Below are 20739 nucleotides of genomic sequence, written 5' to 3'. Positions count from 1 at the left end.
GTATGAGCAAATTCATCAAATAAATGCTTAATTAGAAAGAGCACTATGAAATTATTTCTTGATATCTGTCAAATTAAATTAGTGATTAAAAAGTCCCTTCTGTGATAAAAAACACACTGGGAAAGATTTGCCAGAGGTTTCACTGTATATTTTCACCACCTCTGTGAGGATAGGTTTTTGGCTGTTTATAGCATTTAAAATAACTGAGATTGTTAAATGCACAGATTTTCTACCTCGTGTGTCATTTTATTAAATTAATTAACCAAAAAGTTGGATATTTTTAATCTCAAGGCCGTGATTTGTTTCCATTTATTTTTCTCCAGCATTTAACTTGTGCTAAATGGAATAATGTTCTCTGGCTAAACATTATCTAAGCTTATTTTGTCTTCTACAAAGTGTGTGATTTTAGGAAACTGGTCCAAGTTTTATTGGGAGTTTTCACAAAGGGACTTGAATTTCTTTTGTGCATTTCTAGACAGTGGAGGTGCAGTGGGATTCAAAGCATGCATCCAAACCCATAGCCTGTGTTCTCATTCTCTTCCACGGAAAGGGTGTGAATGCTCCTTGTAGCAGTGGGATTGTTTTGCACATGGGCAGGTACAGTTGGTAGAGACTGCTCACACTCAGGAGTCCAGGCCACCAAACTTGAGGAAATTCCTGTATAAACTCTGTTTCAGTTAAATTGAAATTCCTTGAGTTACTGGAAACAAAAAAGCAGAGTTGACTCTGCTTGCTGTATACACAAAAGCCAAAGTTTCTAAACTCTAAAAAACCCCAGAACTTGCATGTTTTACCAGGGCTTCTCTTTGGTGAGCTCTTGTTCTGTGAGTTATTGGCTTCCGTACAGCAGTGGGTGAGTCTTCTGCCCAAGCTTTTCCCTTCATTCCTTTTTTGCCCAGCATTCCTGCTCCCAGCAGGTACTACACTCTTCCTGAACTGCCTTCTCCCTGTTCCACTGTGTCCCAGTGCTCAGGCTGTCTGCTGACTAGATGTTGAACTTGGTAACATAATGCTCTCTGATGCGTCTTTTCCATGCATAAAAGTAAGTAGGATAATTTAATGTATATTCTGATTCACCAGAAAAAGGTTTTGAATTATGGCACCAAACAGAAAAATATTGTCAGTAGTGTGTCACTCTATTTCCTTGAAACATTTCTCACTATTGCAAAAATAGCCCCCAAAACTTGTACAGCACAGCTTCTGCCTACAGCCTCCATTTGGAATTCATGACTAACAATTTGTCTCTCTTTCACTGAGATTCTCTTTCAGGGAAAAATAGGTAAGATGTTCAGCACTTCCTGGGTGGTACAGTGCACCTTGCAGAACCTGTCTATCTTTTAACATCTACAAGTACAAAGTCACAAACTTTATTCTGTCCCAGAAGGGATCTTGCTGTTGATATTCTCATTAAATCAGTAACAGAAATCACTTTATACTGTATATAGACTTCACATGCACTGTGTGTGTGTCTCTCCATATCAGAGATTTATCCTACACATTTTAATAAGAAAACAGTAGTAGTGATCATATTTTTTCTTGGTTGCAAGGCATCTTATTTCCTGAGGCATCTCTGCCTCTTTATTTCCTTTAAAATGTACATATATATATATATATATATATAATGTTTCCAAAGACACTGTAAATGGTCAATTTGATGGTAGCAGAAGTGGACCTCAATGAAAGAAGTGTCCCTTCAATTGAAATGGGAATTTTAGATCTATTGGGTTTTTTATGTCTTTAAACATGAACTCAAATATTTCGATCAGTTTTTTATTTCAAACAAATCTGAAAGGCTTTAAAATACCTTTTGAGTTTAAAGTTTGTCCTAATTTGAAACAGTAATAGCCATCCGCATGGGAATATTTGATTATTTTAAACCTCCTTTGTCTTCCTTTCCCCCTCAAAAATAAAATTCTGAAGCCACAAATTGTATGTAAATTGCCTTAATTTAATGGACTAAATTGCTTCCCAGGCTGCACACGTTGGCTCCTGTTGACTCTAGTGAGATTAGGATCATATGCATCCAAAGGTAGATCTTAGCCCAGTGTGTGATGTTCTTCTGGCCAGCTTTCTAGCAGTCAATTAAAAAGTGCTTTCTCAGTGCTGTGCTGCTGGCTTTGTGGCTTGCTGCATAGTAAGTCCTTAATATTAGCTGAAGAGCTAAGCAAAACACCAATGTTAATTTTTAACAGGGCCAAACACAAAGGGAGAGAAACCAAGAATTCCTGGGCAAGCTCTCTTTTCTAACAGTAATTGAGATACTACATGCAGTTTATCTGGCAGCCCTAATACTGAAAGGAGTGCAATTGTTTGTGTTGCAGCTCCATTATTCTCATTTTTTTGCTGTCATTCATAGTAATCTGAGTATTTTAGGTCTTCTCCAGAGGTTGTTTGTGAGGTCGTGACAGCTATAAGGAAGATGAGAGAAATACATGCATCCTCTAGGGCAATGCTACATTTTTTGGGTTTTTTTTAGATTCCAAATATCCAAATATCAAAATATCAATACGAATAATACCAAAATTGCAACTGCAGTAGAAAGTTATACAATAGGAATACAGGGTTTCTGTTGTTCTGTTGTCAGAAGAGTCCACTGGAAGTTTTACAAGGGATAGGAAGATGAATATGAGCTCAGGATACGAGTGACTGATCTTTTCACATGTAGCGTATTTTATTTCATCGTTGCAAATTCATTTTTGACAATAGATTATTGTGTGGAATGCTTTAATGGTCTCTCTGTAGGTGAATAATCAGTAACTTTGAATTTGGCATTTCTCTAGTTGTTGTGATTGAAATTGTTTTCTGAACCACACTGAGGAGCAGACAAGTGCTGTATGTGTGGGTTGATGGCAACAACTGATTGCACCTGTGATTTGTGAATGCCTTCAGTCAGCAGCAAACTAAATGGGATCTGATCAAAACTATCATTTGGATATTCAAGTCTAAGACCAAGAGTGCTGTGATATTCACTAATGTCCTTCCATTCTGCTCTTTACTGCTACATAAACTACTGAAGATTGTTTTTAATGGCTTCTATTGTGGTTACCACATGATGCATTAACAGCGTCAGTCCTTTTTACTGTCTACGACTGCGCTGTCAGCAGACGTTCATGTCTGATACAAAAGCTCAGACTCTGATCCCTGTGTTTTATCTTAAATTCCTGCATCACCAGCTGTGGTGTTGAGTTTTGCAGGGACTCCTAGCGTAGGAATCTCCAGAAATTGCAGATTGCAGTGCTGAAGTTAAAAATAAATGTTTTTTTGAGAAAACAGGCCACTTGAGAATCGGCTGATGACATCTATGTAAAAGGGGCTTCATCTCAGTGATTTCCAGTGCTTGTCACCACATTATTCAACTGGTTTTGGCATTTTTTGAAAATATTTCAAATTAGAACTGTCCCAGGTGTTCTTCAACAGAAGATAATGTGAAATTAAAGCAGTTCTGAGAAAATTTTCATCTTCAAAGGCTTCTTGAGTGAGCCTAAAAGGTTTCGGACCAGCATTTCAAAAGCTTCCAAGAGCATTTTTCCTAGGGTGAAATTGACCGACAGGACCAGGAACTAGAAAATCTCCATTTATCTGTTCACATAAAGGAGAATGCCAAGAATATCTCTCAGGTATTGCAGACTTTTCTAAAGAAGATGATAGCCTTAGACCACCTTCTAAATGCTCCTGTACTGGAGCCACTGTATTTGACATGGGGTAATAAAGAAAGGGTTTTTCTTTTAGAAAGACTGTGCTTTGAGTCCTCCAAAATGTTTTTATTCATGTTTTGCAGAATCAAAGATGGTAACTGTTTCTTTGCTTAGACAGGTGAAATTTAAGTATCTGAACTGACATATGTATTTTGAACAATCCAGCTGTGTCAATATTTTTCTGTATGCTGGAGCCCATCACAGTAGCTTAATCAGGAGTAGTAAAGTCATGCTTTCCCTAGTTTGTTTTGTTATTTGGGGACCAATTAAATATCTAGCTCTGAAGTTTCTGATGATTCCTACATGCAGAATATGGAACAGACTCAGAAAGGTGCCCTACCTGGATCACCAGGTGCCATCAGCAACAAACCTTCACAATCAAATTTGTGTTTGAAGTGCAGTTAATAGATTTGATTGCAGTGTGGTTACCATTGACAGCTCTCCTTTAGGTTGTTGGTTTTTTGTCATTGTTGCATTGATTGTATCATTTCTTCCGATGGCAGTTATTTGCAATTGCAGAGAAGGAAAAACCTGCTTGTGTGCTGTGAAGGAGAACACGCTAGGCATTTCACTTCTTTGAGTGTTGGTCCTGATGTTTGCTCTTGCATTGGATATAAAAGATAAAGCACCCTCTTCCCACTCCCCCCCCCCCCCTTAATATTTATGAGAAATAACATTCTATTCATGATCAAGGTTGAAATAGTATTTCAGCAAGCGTGACTTTTCTGCTCGATGCTCTGGTAAAAGCTTTCCACGCAGAAGAAATAAGGTTAATCTATTCTCACATCCATCTTCAGATCAATGTTCTGCTTCCAAAAAGTTTAAACTAAGCTTCTGGAAAACCCAGTTCCCTCAGAACTAGTTTGTAATTATTTAGGAAGGAAGGTGATCAGTTTATAAAGGGGATGTTAGGAATTGCAAAGTAATGATCTAGGATTTGAAAGAATTTGTCAGGATGCTGTTGTTTTGAGGGACATTTTCAGTTTAACTAAGCAGAAGAAAGATTATTAGAAGTGTTGTTCATTCTCATAATTGTTTTTTTGCAAACACTATATTTTCTAAGTTTTCTGAAAGCTTGGGAAGAGGTCTGCTATCCAGATGTATGTTTGTCATACACCTGTTTCTGTTTCTAATGTGCATTTCAATTAGATTAAAGGAGCTATACAATGCTGATCCTGTCAAAATATAAAGCATACCATGAGCCAAATAATCTTGTTTACAGATTGCAAAGGGAAAACAAATTATAGAGCAGATTTTGAAATATCTTCATCTTTACTTCTGTATTTAAAATAACACCAAGCATATCTGTGAGTGCTCTTACTCTAGGCTTCCCCTTCCTCCCCAAGCTAGCTTTGCCACAGAGAAAATCATCTGTGGACAGAACTCTTGATTTACCAGGAGCAGCCTGCTGGTTTCCACACACAGATCTGTTGAGCCAGCTCAGCAAGTGGTCATCTTTTACAATTTCTTGCTGCTCTTTATTCCATATCATAAGGAAGCCAAGTAGGTGTTACAGTTGGACTCTTTGGTAAGGTTTTATTCTCTCCCATTTTAGTGCTCTGACCTTTTACAACAATTTATACCTTAATAGTTGAAATTTTAGTCAGAAAAGTAGTGATTTGCTGTGATTAAAACATTCTTAAATGCCATTGGTAAGGGTACCCTATCAGTAGCATAAAGCACAGGAAAAGCACATCCAACAATTACTCTGTGTGGACTGTCCCATTCCTGAATTTTGCTGCTCTAACAGAAGCCCTTAAGTGAATTACAACCATGGACTAGTTATTTTATTTCCTAAGAAATCTCTCCAGTCTGCAAAGAACTGCAAAACAGCTCATGGTTTCGCTCTGGAGGGTGGTATTCTGTTTGCCCTGCTTTCTGGCCTTTTTGAGTAATCTGGTTTTGAGTCTAGCTCTCAGTGGTGTTTCATCAAGGGCAAATTGACTGTGCTTAATGAGAAGAAAATTTTTGAAAGTTACTAACTGTATTAAGTTCAAGAACCTGTCATGTTTCTGTTGGCATTATCTTCCCAGAATGGAAATGTAAAACGATAGTCTTCATGCAAAAGTTTTCAAGTGCAAGTAGTTTTCAAGTTTTAGTCTTCCATTTCCAATCTCGTTCATTACACGCTCTCATACTTGCTCTGTTCCCCAGTCAAGCAGAGTCCACTGCATTGCACTGTGAGGGAAAGCTTGGAACAAGAGATGCGTTGCTTAGTCAGGTGGCTTGGCAATGAAAATTTCAAGTGCACAGCTATGGTGAGGAATATGTGGATATGCAGTGGATATGCCAGAACTATCTGTCAGATCCTTTGGGCTTTCTGAAGTTTCTGGGCTCTGAATCATAGTTACTTGGCCCACCAGAAATATTGTGACAACAGGCCATCTAGCAAAATCATTCCTTTTTTGTGTGTGTGTTCAGTTACCTCTTATTGTAGTCTGTTGCTAGCCAATGTGTGACCAAATGCTCATCTATACCATCAATATTTTGAGAATTGTGAAAAAAATTATTGACTTTGATGAAAAAACATGGTTGATTTTTATCTTCCCTGAAAATAATTTCTGAACATGAAAAGGCATGTTTTTATTTTGTTAGTCAGATTGGAAGTCAGCATCTGTAGGGTTATGAGGTAAATTGGGATTTAAAAGTGGTGACTTTAATGAAGGCAGAAGAAACCTTCCTGTAGTGTTAATACCTCATGGTAGGTCTTCTATCTTCTGTGCAATAACATTCAATTGGTGTCAAATTCCTCACATCGTGGATGCTTGTGGATAGATTTGCAAATCTGCCATTTTTCAACTCAAGTTATATTACATATTTCAGGATTCTGCTGACTTGGGCCATATAGTTTTTTAGTAGGAAAAAACATCAACTGTTGTAAACTTCCAAGCAGGTTCTAATATCTTGAGTATGATAATGCCTGTATAATGCCTCTTTTGGCAGTTTCGGCATGCACTACTTGAGACAAATACTTCAGACCAAAGGGAGGTCAGTCATCAGCACTGCTTATTTTTCTGCCTTATAATGGTAGTCAGAATGCTAGACAGGCTCCAAATAGGCTTGTGTCCTTTACCTCAGTGGCAATATTTTTGTGTTCAGGTAGCACTGCTGACTCTTACCACCCTGTTGCTGTTGTACCAGGGACGGCGAAAAAAGCAGCATACTCCAGTCCAGTCCAGGAAGGGAATGGAATGGAATTTAATAATTTCCAAATTAATTTATATAACCTGGTTTGCTTGAATGGCATAAGGTTATTGGTCCTTTGACCATCCACCTCATAGAATGATTGGTTAAACCCTACAACACTCATTTCAAAATATTTCTCCAGTCAGTAACATAACAAGCTGCATAACAAACTACAGGTGACAAGATAAAAGTATTATTTACAAAAACTTCTCACTGTTTACAGCTAGCATGAGTGTGAAAGCAACACTTTCACAGGGATCCTGGCAGAAAGCTGGAAAATTTCTCTGCATCAAGCTTTCAACATCCACACCACTCTTTGTATTCTTTTGGTGTTAGGGCTGGCACTCAGGCATTGTAGATGCTGAATATTTTTAACTTACACTTGATACAGTAAAAAATACAGTAGGAAAGCATAATGGATATAACCATTCAAAAATGATTGCTTGCCAGATGAAGAAAGGCCAAGTTTGTTATCCAGTGCTGTCCTGTGTGACAATAATAGTGTTTTCATTTAAGCAGTGAGGAGACCACTTACTGTTGTTACCCTTGGCATGCTCAAGGCAGGAAAAAAAATATGTACATGCTGCCATGGACATTTATAAGCATTTTAAAGTGGCAGAACAAAAAGCAAACAGAATTGAACAGGGTCAGGTCATTTATATCCCTCAGATATGGTTATTTGCTGAAGTTTGTAATAGCAGCTTTCCAAGCTCTGGAATTCTTTGAATTTCTAAACTGACTTATCTGTAATAGAGTCCTATACTTGAGTCATGGACACTCTGTCAAAGCAAAAACCTTAATTACATCACAGCCATTAAATAAGGAAAGAGCAACCCTTACAGAGTCCTACACTTGCATACTTCTCAGATTCACTAACATCCACTTTCCTAATGTATTGAGGAAGTTTTAATTCACTGTTGATAATGCTAGAACTGCATAGAAGAACAAAGGCTGTAAGTTCCTACTTCCTATTCCACATAATTTTCTTCTACTTCTTCCCAATTATATGTTTATTACCTATTTTTAAACTGAATTTCTGTATGTGAATATCAGAGACACTTACTTTACTCTCTGCTGAGGTAGGAAATTTTCCTGAAAGCATCTCTGTTAATGTGAGTGGAGACAACTGACTGGAAAGGATCTGACAGAATTGTTCCAGAGTGAAAAACAAATATTTTGCAAAAACCCACTTGATTTTACCAGCATTATAAAATGAAAACTAGAAAAAAGAAAGAAAATTGTAGGAAATGTTTTCACTTCTAGTTTTGAGGAATTTTCATGTTCTAGCTTTTAGTATGCAGTTGTAAGTAACAATAAAATTGCTTTAAGTAATACAAGTCTTTAAACTATACTTTTCTGTGTAAAAAACCAACCAAACAATAAAGTTAGATTGTAATTTTGAAATCCTGAACTACAGAGTGACAAAGATGATGATGAAGAGTATAATGAGTGTGAACTATTTGTAGAAATATTGTTACTGAGAGTTATGCTGTCAACTGAATTGAACTATTTTTATTATTATAGAGGTACTCAAAATATTGGGCTGACAGGGCACTTTGATCTCAGTTCTCTTTGTTTTATGCACCTAAATAGCAATTGGCAACTACTGACACAGTGTATAAATTACAGATATAAAATAAAGGATGCTTGCAAGCCTTCTTCAGAATGGTTCTAAAATAAAACTTGAAATACAATAATAGCATCCATTGAACTTCAGCAGAACTCTTGCTTTTTGTACAGCTGGGGCTATATTGGCATATTTTCCCAATTCTCTCTTTGGTTTTTTTTTTGGTTGGGTAGGTAAGATTTTTCCTCATTTCTACTCTGCTGTAGTCATCTAGTGACAAACACAATATTAACAGACAAACGATTTTTCCTATTTCAAGAGAAAACTTCTATTAAGTTCCCTGCTAGGAATACAGCAAACAGGCAAATCCAGCAATTTGTACTGTAAAGTTTGGGGGCCCAAGTCAGAATGTGGGTTAAATGTTGATAAGGACATATGAAGCTCAAAGCAGCCATTTCTGTTCATTCTTACGGCTTCTTCCTCCTTTCTCTCCCGGTTTTAATGATGAAGGGGGTATAATGAGCCTTTCCAGAGCCTTTCTGCTCCTATGGAAGAGTATGCAGTAATTTGCTGAGGGGATGCAGAGCTGTCAAGCAATAACTTATGTTGCTTGTGCTCAAGGCTTCACCCTTCCAGAAAGAAATACAGACTGATAACACTGTGTGAATCCACTCAACACACTAAAGCTGGTGGGCTATATTTTAAAGGGCTTTATTGAAAATTCCGGGTTTGGGGGCATCCACTCTGCAGAGAACTTCAAATGACTCCAGCTTGATCTCTCCTCTTTGCTTTTGTCTTCTGGCAGATCCTGATGAAGTAAAATTCAGCACTACACACCTGCATTAGCTCCAAATGGCAGATAAGTTTAGCATAATTACTCTCAGCTCCATTTGGGTTAACGTTTAGACACAAAACATGCACCTACATATTACACTTTATCTGCTGCTGGCACAGCACCAGATTCTTCATGCTGCCAGGAGCGGTGGCAGCTGTTGCTTATGCTAAAGCATAAGCCTCTTTCTGCTGGACAAGGAATAGGAGAGTGCAAGATCTCTTAGGTTACCTCTTTTTTAAAGAAAAAGCTTCATATTTCTCCTTTTCGTAATACGTTGCAGTCTCAAACATCTTTGCTGCTGATGTGCCCTGTACAGGGTTGGAATTTTAGTGACCCTCAAACACAAGAGTTCTGTTTGCCTGCCTGAGCTGTTTTTGCCTGCCTGTCTCCCAGCCTTCCTCAGTTCCTAGCTTTTATCAGTAAATGGTTCTGCAGTCTGGAGTCCTCTTTGGGGTGAGCATAAGACAATACCTCTGGCACCACTCATACGCTGTTGGGCTGAGAACATATTCCTGCAGTGCTTGCCCAGAGATAGAGCTCTAAGCTGTGTTCTTGGTGCCAGATGACATTTTGCCTGTCAAATATGATCCTATATGAGTCATAAAAACTTTAGAAGAATTGCATTATTTCTGCATTGAGAACTGCTTGATAGAGTCTTTGCCACAAAAAGCACCCTAGAGGTTTCTCCAGAGTAAGGGGAAAACCAGGGATTTTTCTCCCCAGAGGCAGTAAGAACTATGTGTTTTGAAGTGTAAATGTCAAAGACCAAGGACAAACTGGATACACAGTGGTAAAAAGACTACTGGGCACCCAGTGAGCTTTCAAATTGGTTATTTATGTGTGCAGTACCCTCCTAACAGACATGCTCCTCCATCTCCTTGCTGTGCATGTGCAGGGACAGTAGCTCTGCAGGCAAAGAAGTAAGCGTGCGAGTCACTCATGAAGCTTTATAAATGAGCCCTTCTGTAATGCTGTGACTGACAGGGCAGTATTATTTTTCTGATAGTTGTTGATGTCATGGAGTGGCAGTTGTTCACAGCTCTGTTATTTAACATCATAATTGAATAAAATAGTTTCCTGTTTTGTGCCTCCAACAAGAAGAGATGTTTACCCATGGAAAATCATGAATTACTGGAAGGTTTGTTTAGTAATGAAATAAGATTTACAGCCTGGCTAATGCTGATTCCACTGTGTATGTGCATGTGTATATCATATTTACTGTACTCTTGTTGACAAGGCTAAGGATCAGTTTGCTTTGTTCCCTTTTCTTTTCATAAACTCGTGCAGTGAGTGATCGTATGAAGTAGCTCCTGATCTACTTCTCCACCACTGAAAATAACAGTAAGGAATTTGCTGATAAACATCACTGAAACTGATAGACATTTCAGATTTAAATCCAATGCAGTGAGTTCCATAGCTGAATTCACAGAAGGCAACCCCATCAGGAAAGCATATATGTCAAAAGGAGGAAAATAATTGTTGTTCTTATTGAGGTTAACTGAAGAGGACAATTAATACATATTCTTGTAATGGAGGAAATGCAGTCTCACTGGGAATAAAGGGACTGACCTCTGGGCACATCACCCTGCTCCATCCTCTGGAAAGGCTCTTGCCCACCTCTTAACTCCTGTTCCTTGTTTTCTTGGTACAGGACAGTGGAAACAGAAATAATGTCAGTAACTTTTTGGAGGAGCAGAGAAGGGTGCTTGAGGTTTATATAAGTTCAAAGAAAGACTGGATACTTGGAAGAAAAAACACGGTGAGCATCAGCATGATGCCTCAGCATAGAAGCTACATCCTGCTCAGAAAGACCTTGAGTTTGAAATTCTTAAGGGCTCAGCAATCCACAGGAGGAAGAATTTTATATGCTTGCCTTATTCTCTTCTCTAAACATCTCCTAATAACCACTGATTAGGAGATAGGATATTGGACTAAATGGATTTTTTTTCTGACCAACTCTGACCATTCTTATGCTTTATGAAATGGGAAGGTCTGAGATCACCTTTGTACCTCTATTAATTCAACCCCTGTTCTGTATAACAATGTGAAAGGGAATGGAGATGATGAATTGATAGAGTTGATTTGGACTGGCTTTTTAAGTTATGTATTGAACTTATGCTTCAAACATGACTTGTGATATAAATGAAGCATAACCAAATACCTAACTGTGACAAATTGGTATTAAACAGTCCTTGTGAAAAGTGGTGGGAGTGAAATGTGTCCTTGCCTTTTTATCAGTTCATTTAGAAAAGTCTCTGCAATATTCTATACTACGGAAGTTTCTGTGAGTCAGCACTGTATGCCACCTTTTGTCTGATTCATGGTGCTCCTCTCCCAAAACTGCCTGCTGTCTGTTGCCACCAGTCGAGTCTTTTTTTCAATATCTTCCATTAGGAGGGTTGTGGAATTGGTTTTGTGGAATTGTGGAAGGAATGTAACTAACTTAGTTTATAATGTTTGCTTATGCAGCATACTATTTTCCTTAAAGTTGTATTTTAACATAGGAAAATAAAGCACATGCACTACTGAAGCCAAAGGTTAAGGATAACAGCATAGTAACTCAAAATTGGTCTTGAACCTGTCACTCTTTGGTCTGCAGTACTGCCTCCTGCAAGTGGCCACATTCAAATGGATTGGATTGCTAAGGATGTAAGGTGCTGTTTTCAAGGTCTGGCCTGATGGTATCGAGCCCAAGAAGATTAAAGCAACCTTCATCATCCAGGATTTTGGTAGACAATCTTTAAGAGTGGGTGTTATGACAGCCTGCATTTGCACAGCAAGAAGTTTCAGTCTCACTCATCCCACTCAGCTCATTCACTTGCAATCTCCCCCTTTTAGAAGGAACAGTTACCCATCTTGCTGCTCTCAGAGATGCTCTGTCGACAGGCAGCCCACTCACAATGTTCATTTAACCTGAGTGCCTGCTGCCTTGGAATTTGCAGGCATCAGTGTCTGCCTGCATGTGTGGCCTTCTCCCATCTCTGTTCCTTGGAGCAGAATGAACAAAGTGGCCCCAAGTGCCTTATTCTTTTAATGTGATTAATCGGACTCATTATTACCGGGTATGGTTTTGGTTTGTAGGGTGCCCTCATGCAGTCAAGACTGTCTCAAATTAGCCAAAGGTGTTGTAAGGTTAATTGTCTTTCCCTTGTTTTTGACTGGTTCCTAAATAGGTATCTGCCCTTTCAGTGGATCTGAAGTTCCATGTGGCTGTATGATTGCAGGACTGTGCCACACTACTGCTCTTAGAGCTGAAGCCCAAGGCTATGGATTATTGACTAGTAAAATATGTTTCAGGTCGCTGAAATCTCAGCTGTATAAACTATTAAACCATGCTCTAAATCTTAATTGCATTCTCAGCTAAGAGGTAATTTGAGAGAGGGTGAGGATGTATTTGAGATTTGTCTTTATGTAGAATGGCTTGCTAGCTCGTTCCTGACTTACCTGCAAGGAATATGAAAATTCTGAGTGATTTAGAGTATGAAATTGATAGATAAGAGATCCTTTAGAACATCTGGAGACTTTTCTCTCAAGGAGACAAGTGAGAGTATATATATGTACTTTGGTTAGCGATTCACAGTACTTCAACAACACTTACATCAGAGTTCAGATCTTAAATTTGTGCTCTCAGAAAACAAGTGTTGATGAACTTGTTATTCCAGCCAGATTTGGTGCACACTTCTACTTGCTTTCCTTAAGAAAACGCTCTTATAGAGAACAGTGTTGAGCATTTGACATATCTGGTCTGAAGACAGCTCTTTCTGGGTAGAACGACTGTATGTTAACTTATAACAAAAGAATCTCTAATTCTAGCAATGTATGTTGTTTGCCTATTCATAAATCTAGACATTGCTTGGTGGGAGAACATTCCTGTAAATTAAGACCCAGTTTCCTGCTCTAAATGAGAGTGTCCTTAAAATACCAGCTGCCACTGATACCACCTTGCAGAATCCAAGGTGTTAAATACAGGGAAATTGGATTTTGGCAGAGATTTGGCCATGATAATGTGAGTGTCTGTGGCAGATAATTGAAGTGAAGGATGCAATAGTTCTGAGAATTAAAACTCATACTCAGAGCATCTGTTTGCTTGGGCTTTCTTTGGCATTGTCTTTTCTTCCACCATTTCCAAGTTTCCTTCAAAAGGAGGGAGAAAAGCTAACGTAGTGATGACTGCAATGAGCTTGGAAAGTTCACAGCAGGAATCTGGAATTCTCATGTGTTCAAAAATAAAGCTGGTGTCACTTTGTATCTTGCTGGTCTCAGTGGGATCTGGAAGGAGAAGCTGGAAGCTGTAATGCAATGTGATAAGACATTAACTTGAAGTAAAAAAATTACTGTAGATAAGACATTAACTTGAAGTAAAAAAATTACTGTAGATCTTTGTTTGAGAATTAGAATCCTAGAACTCCAGAATGGGATTCCACTACACCAGGTTGCCCAGGGCACCATCCAACATGCCCTTAATCACTCCCAGAGATGGGGCATCTACAACTTCTAGTGACAACTTTTTCCAGTACCTTATGAAAGCATTTCTTCCTATCCTAAATATCTAATTTATACCTACTCTCTTTCAGTTTAAAGCCATTACCCCTTGTTCTATCAATTACCCCTGACATGGAGAGTACTTGGACTAAAGTTGTCCAAAGGGTGTTGTTCAGACCAGAGCACAGGATTAGTGTGGAGCAGTGTGCAAGGTGGAAGAAGGAGGTGTTGGCATCAAGAATTTTAAGAAATATTGGTCCATGAATGAAAAGTCTGTGCCTAAGCCTAGAGAGTGCCCTATGCTTCAGCAAGAAGGTGGCTGCTGCCTGTTCCAAAGATACCTTCCCTCTGCTCTTGGAGTGTTTTCCTGAGGGGTGATGCTCTTTAATCCCTGGAAGAGGATCTCTGCATAGGTGAGGGAGGCCCCAGTTGGCTGTTTTTAGAAGTCAAACACATATGTGTTTTGCAGTCAGACTCTCCCTTTTCAGGCTTAAGTAACAAAACCAATTGTAGATTTACTTCCAGTTTTACAGCATTCTGGGGAAAGGGTTTGAAAGCTGCACAGTTCCCAAAGATATGTCCTGCCCTGAGCAAGCAGCATTTGATGGTTGATTTTCTGTCATGGCTGATGCTTGTGGATAAACGTAGTCCTGGGTGGTGTTGAAGATGTGAGCTCATCCCACAGCCTCTTTCATTACTGCCCCAATACCCAATGCAGGGCCTGGAGCCCTGTTGCTCCTTCCCTTCTCAGCTCCCAGTGCCTGTGGCAAGCTTCTCTGGAGGTCTTTCCATAAAATTCACCCTGCAGTGGTGGTTCAGACAAGAGTCAGGATTTGAAAATGTGCTGCCCTTGCCTCAGTGGAGTTTTATGCTGCACTCATCAGCCAGCTGTGGGAAGGGAGGCTGGAGTGCCCACTGACCAGGGCCTAAGTGAGCCCAGAGAGGAATGCTGTGGTTTGCTGAGCCTCCTGTAGGAGGGCAGCCCTGCACTGGGCTCATGGCTGCTGCCCCGTGTGCTCTGGGCTGGGGTTGACCTTGCCTCTGGGGTGGTCCTCATCTCTACAGAGTTCCTGACAAGGAGCAGGGGTCAGTGGCTATATCTGGACAAAGCCCCATCTTCCCTGAGCTCTCCCCAAGCCACCGTGCCTCTGCTGGGTGGAGGGGAAAAAAAATACTTGGTAAAAGAAGAGGCTTTTGGCGTCAGCAGTTCATTGTTGCTGAGGTGCTGTGATATATAAAGGTGAGAAAACTGCGAGCAAACTGCTGCTCCTGATACTGTCTCCAGTTTAGGTGCACCAGACACAGTAAGGAGGTGAGGTCTCACCTCCTGCCCCCAGCAGAGGCTGTCACCACTGGGGAACATGGTCTGAGAGACGGGTCTCCATGGATCTGTTCTTTCCCCTTGGCATCCATGTGATGGCCATGAGTGCTTGCAGTCCCTGCAGGCGCAGGAGTGGTCAGGAGGTTGTTCCCATATCCAAGGATGAACATTGCTTTCCTATCCTGGGCGAGAACTTCCTGCCTTTTTCCCCAAACCCAGTCATTCCTAATGTGGGCTGTGTTTCTGATGCCTGAGAAACTCTTGCTTTAAAGTAGCCTTCTTCTTAGCAAAAATAGACAGCTGCCCAGGGATGAGGAAGGTACTAAACCTTGTAATCTAGTTACCTTGGTAACATCTGTAAGAAACTATTGCTATACCACTTTCTGTTTTTCCTTCATCTCTTTTATGGAACTACATACTCTGTTTACTTGACAAAAGTGTGATTTATACCATACCCAATATAGCCATTCTCCCAACCATTATCCTGACAAACAAGTTCCCATTTCTAACAAGCAAGGTTAAATGACTGTAAAAACAGATATTTGACTTTATAGTGGAAACTGAGATTTGCCATCAAGTAACTAAGCATTTGCTAAGAAAAGCAAAAATCTTGTAAAAACTTTTTTATTGTTTCAGAGTATTATAGTGCTTGATCACATTTACTCAGCACAGGAATTCTTTTCAATGGTCATGTTTTTTTCTTCTGCATTGTGACATTCTCACACATTTGTAAGATTCAGTTGTCAACCATATGTCATACAGGGCAACAAAAAAAGAAAAAAAAGCATTATTGCTAGGCAAAACTAACAGCTGTGCTTGAGAATTGGCTGTTCCTGGATCTAGCTCCTAGCACAGCTCTCACCATTCCCATTTAGCCGTCTGTGTCCTGGTAGTGGTTCCTCTGCACTGTGTGAGCTGGGACACTTGAGTGCCAGCACACAGAAGGTCCTGAGGGATCAGACTTACGTGCTGCTGGGTAGGCAGTGCCCACACCTTTTAGGTGGTTTTTTGTATCTTCTGGTTACTCACCTGTTTCTCTCTTTGTTGCCAACTGTAGGGAATTTTCTGAGCCCTTCAAAGGGAAGAGCATCCCTTGCTCAGTGACCCATTCAGTAATTGATTAAATTAATCTGAAACTAACTCTCACTTTTTAAACTGCTAATCAAGAAGCCAATTATCTGTTAACAGTCCTAAATACAAATCAGCAGTAACCAAAGTGTTCCTCTGTTAAAAAAATCTGGATTTCTTTCTGTTATCTCACAGCTTTTAAAATAAGTTGGAAATGTGGCTATTTTCTTTAAAAAAAAAGAAGAACCCATATTAGAATTCCATTTTCTATTTTGGAACAGTAAAACAGCTTATTTATTTCTGAAAGTGTGTTTAGAATTTTAGCCTTTTTTATGTGTTATGGCCTTGAAGACATAAGTCTCAGGGCATGATAGAAGATTTATTAAGGATAAATCCTGCTCTTTTTATGCACTTACATAGCTGAAATCCTCAAGCAGCATTGTTCTGTTGCAAGTTTGGCTGGGGTATACATTTAAGAGCCTTACTCTATGAATGTTATGTCTTTTATTTTATATACATTTGTATGTGCAAAAGGTAATGTAAAAGAAATACATGCCAAAGCATAGTTTTATTTTTTTATTGCAGCCATTAATTATACAGCTGTTTTAGAACAAAAACATTGTTCTTTAAGTAAAATTATTTAAATTATGACTCTTAATTTTTATTGTTGTTGAAATGAGACTTTCTTACAGGTTTACAAAACAAAGCAATTTAAAAAAGATGTTTGTAGTGCATGCCCAGTCCTGTATATATTTATGGCATAAAAATGTTGTTTGAGTGCAGCAAGTAAGGCAATGATGTATGATAGTTTGTCTATGGCTTTCTAAGTATTTAATTGAATTAGATCCCTACCCGTTTATTCAGTATTCTCCTCATTTAGAAATCTGATCTGAGAGAAGTGAATAGTTGTTTTTTACTGTAATAATGATGGTGAGTCAACAATTTGATTAATCATGAGTTAAAGTATGAGTATTTCTGAGCACATCTGTTAAAGGACATGTCCTGATTTTTTTTTAATTCCTCATGTGTATAAATGTGTTTGCTTCTTTTCCATGGAAGTTGTTTAGAAGGGCCCAAAAAAGAGGGTATATTAAGGTGCTAATATATTAAGGTGCATCTCATCCTGTATCTCCAGTTTCAATCTGAATGCATTCCTGACTACTGACTCCCTGGTTTTGTTTCCAGATTCATAGTCTGCAATAAAAGAAGGCTTGTAGAGCCCTGGGCAGGTGTTTGCACCATTAGCAAAACTGTGTAATTTGCCAAAAAAGAAGTGCTTTAGAGAACAAGAAGTAATGAAATTGAGTGCCAAATTCTGCTGCCATTTAATCCTTTGAAAGATAAAATGTTTTACTAGGTAGCCTGTTGGCCAAAAGATTGTTTGGAATCAAAGAAGGGCTGAGTGGTAGCACAGGTGGCACATTCCAGTGCTGACAAGGGCAGGATACACAAATCCATAAGTATGTGAAGACACAGATTAATCATGCAATCCAGCTGTAAAATCTTAAGGGTAGCAATGACACATCCAGAGTTTTTAGATGGAGCTTTCAGGTTTATGATTTAATCCACTATTTATCAGTATTTTTAAGCATGTTATGACATGAATGAACGAAGTGAATGGGCACCTAACAAAATGAAGAGAGGATCTTTTTTTCTGGAGTCAGCTCTTCCAGTATAATCTCCACTGGCAGCAGTGAACACATCAGATGTATTTACATTGTATCTCTGCAAGAGGATGTTTATGGATATGACATGTGCTGTTCTGCACACTAAAAACTTGAGATTCAGATTCTCTCAGTACCACGTGCACCTCTGTTGATTTCAGAAATATGTAATACTGCACTGATGAGCGTGGTATAAGAATCTAAATAGATCCATAGGCATATGGACAGACAGATTGATCAAGGCAGACTTTATCACTTTGTCCCTAAAAATCCTTTGTGATTATCTTTTATGTACACAGTGATACTAAAGTGTCAGCCCAGATAATTTCCCTTAACTTGCTAGTATTTTATGGATTTACTTAAAGTTTTACTTGAAAATCTGGAGGAGTGTGTGTGCACTTTTTGCAGAAATGTACTGGTACTAGTAATTTTAACAGTTTTCATTCTGTTTTGAAAAAACATTGTGAATGTATAAATTATGTTTGAACTGGACAGAGATGATTATGTGGCATGTGACTGAAAATATATATTTTTTAATAGATGATTCAGCCGCAGAGAGTTTTAATGGCAATGAGACCGTGGGACACAGTTCCAATGCTTCAGGGGGAACACACTGCAGGGAGATGGCAGAAACCAACAGTAATGGCAAAACAAATCTGGAGCAGGATGAGCAGCCTCTGAACCTGAGTGACAGTCCCCTCTCTGCTCAGCTGACTTCAGAATACAGACTAGATGATCACAGCAGTAATGGAAAGAACAAATACAAGACTCTCCTAATTTCTGATCTCAAGATGGAACGGGAGGCAAGAGAAAATGGAAGCAAGGTAAGATGCTTCCACATGGTCCAGATATGAAACATGTAGTTCAGAAAAGAAAAAGATTTGTGAGGCCAAACTAAAGGTTATTCCCAGCTAAGCACTTAATGCAATGTGTCTAATGTTTGTCAGATCATTACTTAAATGCCATACGTAGATTTGTATGCTCTGTTACACATATATGATGCATACATACATTAAGGGTATATGGATGTACGGGGGTGAATACATATGTACAGGCAAATATATTGTGCTGACACACAGGAAAAAATGGTGTAGTTCTCCATCAGACATGAACTTTATCAATCCATTTATTGAGAACTGTCAACATTACTGATTTGAAAAAAAATTAAAGTATGTATATAACATGATACATATATATATGTATAGATATGGAGACACACATATATATATGTATATTTACAGATGGCCATCTCATCACATCTTTTGTGTATCTATAGAATTGTCGTGGTTTAAACCCAGCTGGCCACTAAGTACCTCCCAGCCACTTGCTCACTCTCCTCCCTGCCCTGGTGGGCACAGGAGGAGAATGGAAGAAAGGTAAAACCTATGGGTTGAGACAGGAACAGTTTAATAATTGAAATAAAGTATATTACTACTACTACTATTACTACTACTACTACTAATGATAATTCTAATGAAAAAGGAGACAACAAAAAGAGAAAGAGGAATAAAATCCAAGAAACACAAGTGATGCAGTTGCTCACCACCCACTGACCAGTGCCCAGTCAGTGTCTGAGCAGTGATTGACAGTTTCTGGCTAGCTTCCCCCAGTTTATTCACTGGACATGATGCTCTGTTGTGTGGAATATCCCTTTGGCCAGTTTGGGTCAGCTGTTCTGGCCTTGCTCCCTTCCAGCCATTTGCACACCTGCTCTCCAGCAGAGCCTGGGAAATTGAAAAATCATTTACTGAGCACTGCTTAGCATCAACTAAAACATCAGTATGATGTCAATATTATTCTCACACCTAATCCAAAACACAGCACTGTACCAGCTACTAGGAAGAAAAGGAGCTGTTTCCCACCAAAACTTGGACAAGAATGAATCCGTATGAATGTTAAGTGTGTATGCCCAAGAAAATTCCTACCAGTGAATTATCAACGTCTGAAAGGAAGTGATTTGGTTTCTTCATGATTGTGTTATGCAGGCACCTAACCTGAATTAAAACTGACAAGTTTGCTTTAAGAAGCTGTAATCCCCTGAGGGCTTTTCGCTGTGGTTTCTATTACGTGGGTAAGGAGAAGCAAGGGTGTTGTTTTGTAGATAAAGACAGATCCTATAGATTAAGTTAGCTAGATTCCTAGGATGGTGTTTTTCATGAGCGCCTACAGTAGGGAGGGTGAAGAAATGGCATATGTCATAGAATTTACCCATTGAGCTTACTGGTCACAGGTTCCTTTTATTTTTTTTATCTGATGACCAACTGGCTTACCACTTTTACAGCAGCAATAATAGGATGTGAGTCCTGGATCCAAAGACTCTTAATGCTAGTCACTAGCTTTCAGTAGCCTGACAAAATAGATATACTTTGAATGGGCACATTTTTTTACAGTGCTTTGAAACAGGAGTGTTAAAATCCTTAGGCATACTTAGAAAGGGATTGTACATGACTGCTATCTAGAGAACAACATTTAATTATGCTAAGGTTTTATCGCCTATCTTCATTGCCTGTGGAGTAAAAATAAAAACTTGTAATGTTTTTGTAACTTAAGTGTCTAAGTTTTAGTGGGTAGAACAAAGGGAGACTAAATGGGAGATTGTTAGTCTTTCTCAAGGCCATTTAGCAAATCATGTATCCTAACACCTTCTCCATAAAATCTTTATGAAAAACCGTTTATCTGTATGGAATACATTTTTTCTCACAACCTTGCATTTTATGGAAAGCGTTCTGACTAGCTGTAGTCTCAGCCTGTGTATGCACCCCAGAGCTGGATGTACTCAGTACTTTGGGTTGCACACTGAGTCCCAGATTGGCTGATATGAACAGTATCTTCTTTTGCTCCGGGGCAGATTGTTCTAATGAACCGTTTATAAGCCCGTCACCCAAATACTGACAGACACACAGGCTCTTTTGCCTGAGGTA

At 39.0% G+C, this 20739-nt stretch overlaps 1 protein-coding gene across 5 annotated transcripts in view; it reads left to right on the top strand.

The window, feature by feature from the left end:
* Window positions 1-20739, top strand: part of NOL4 (nucleolar protein 4) — a 190116-nt gene that overhangs the window by 92313 nt on the left and 77064 nt on the right. For all 5 annotated transcript variants that reach the window (XM_039548920.1, XM_039548923.1, XM_039548922.1 and 2 more), the window contains one exon: window positions 18359-18642. In XM_039548920.1, the coding sequence (XP_039404854.1) occupies window positions 18359-18642 (284 nt within the window). The remainder of the gene's footprint in view (window positions 1-18358; window positions 18643-20739) is intronic.

The sequence above is a fragment of the Corvus cornix genome, chromosome 2, assembly GCF_000738735.6.
Source record: "Corvus cornix cornix isolate S_Up_H32 chromosome 2, ASM73873v5, whole genome shotgun sequence".
In the NCBI taxonomy this organism is placed as follows: Eukaryota; Metazoa; Chordata; class Aves; order Passeriformes; family Corvidae; genus Corvus; species Corvus cornix.
Note: the sequence above shows the minus strand (reverse complement) of the source record. Positions and strands in the feature narration are given on the sequence as shown.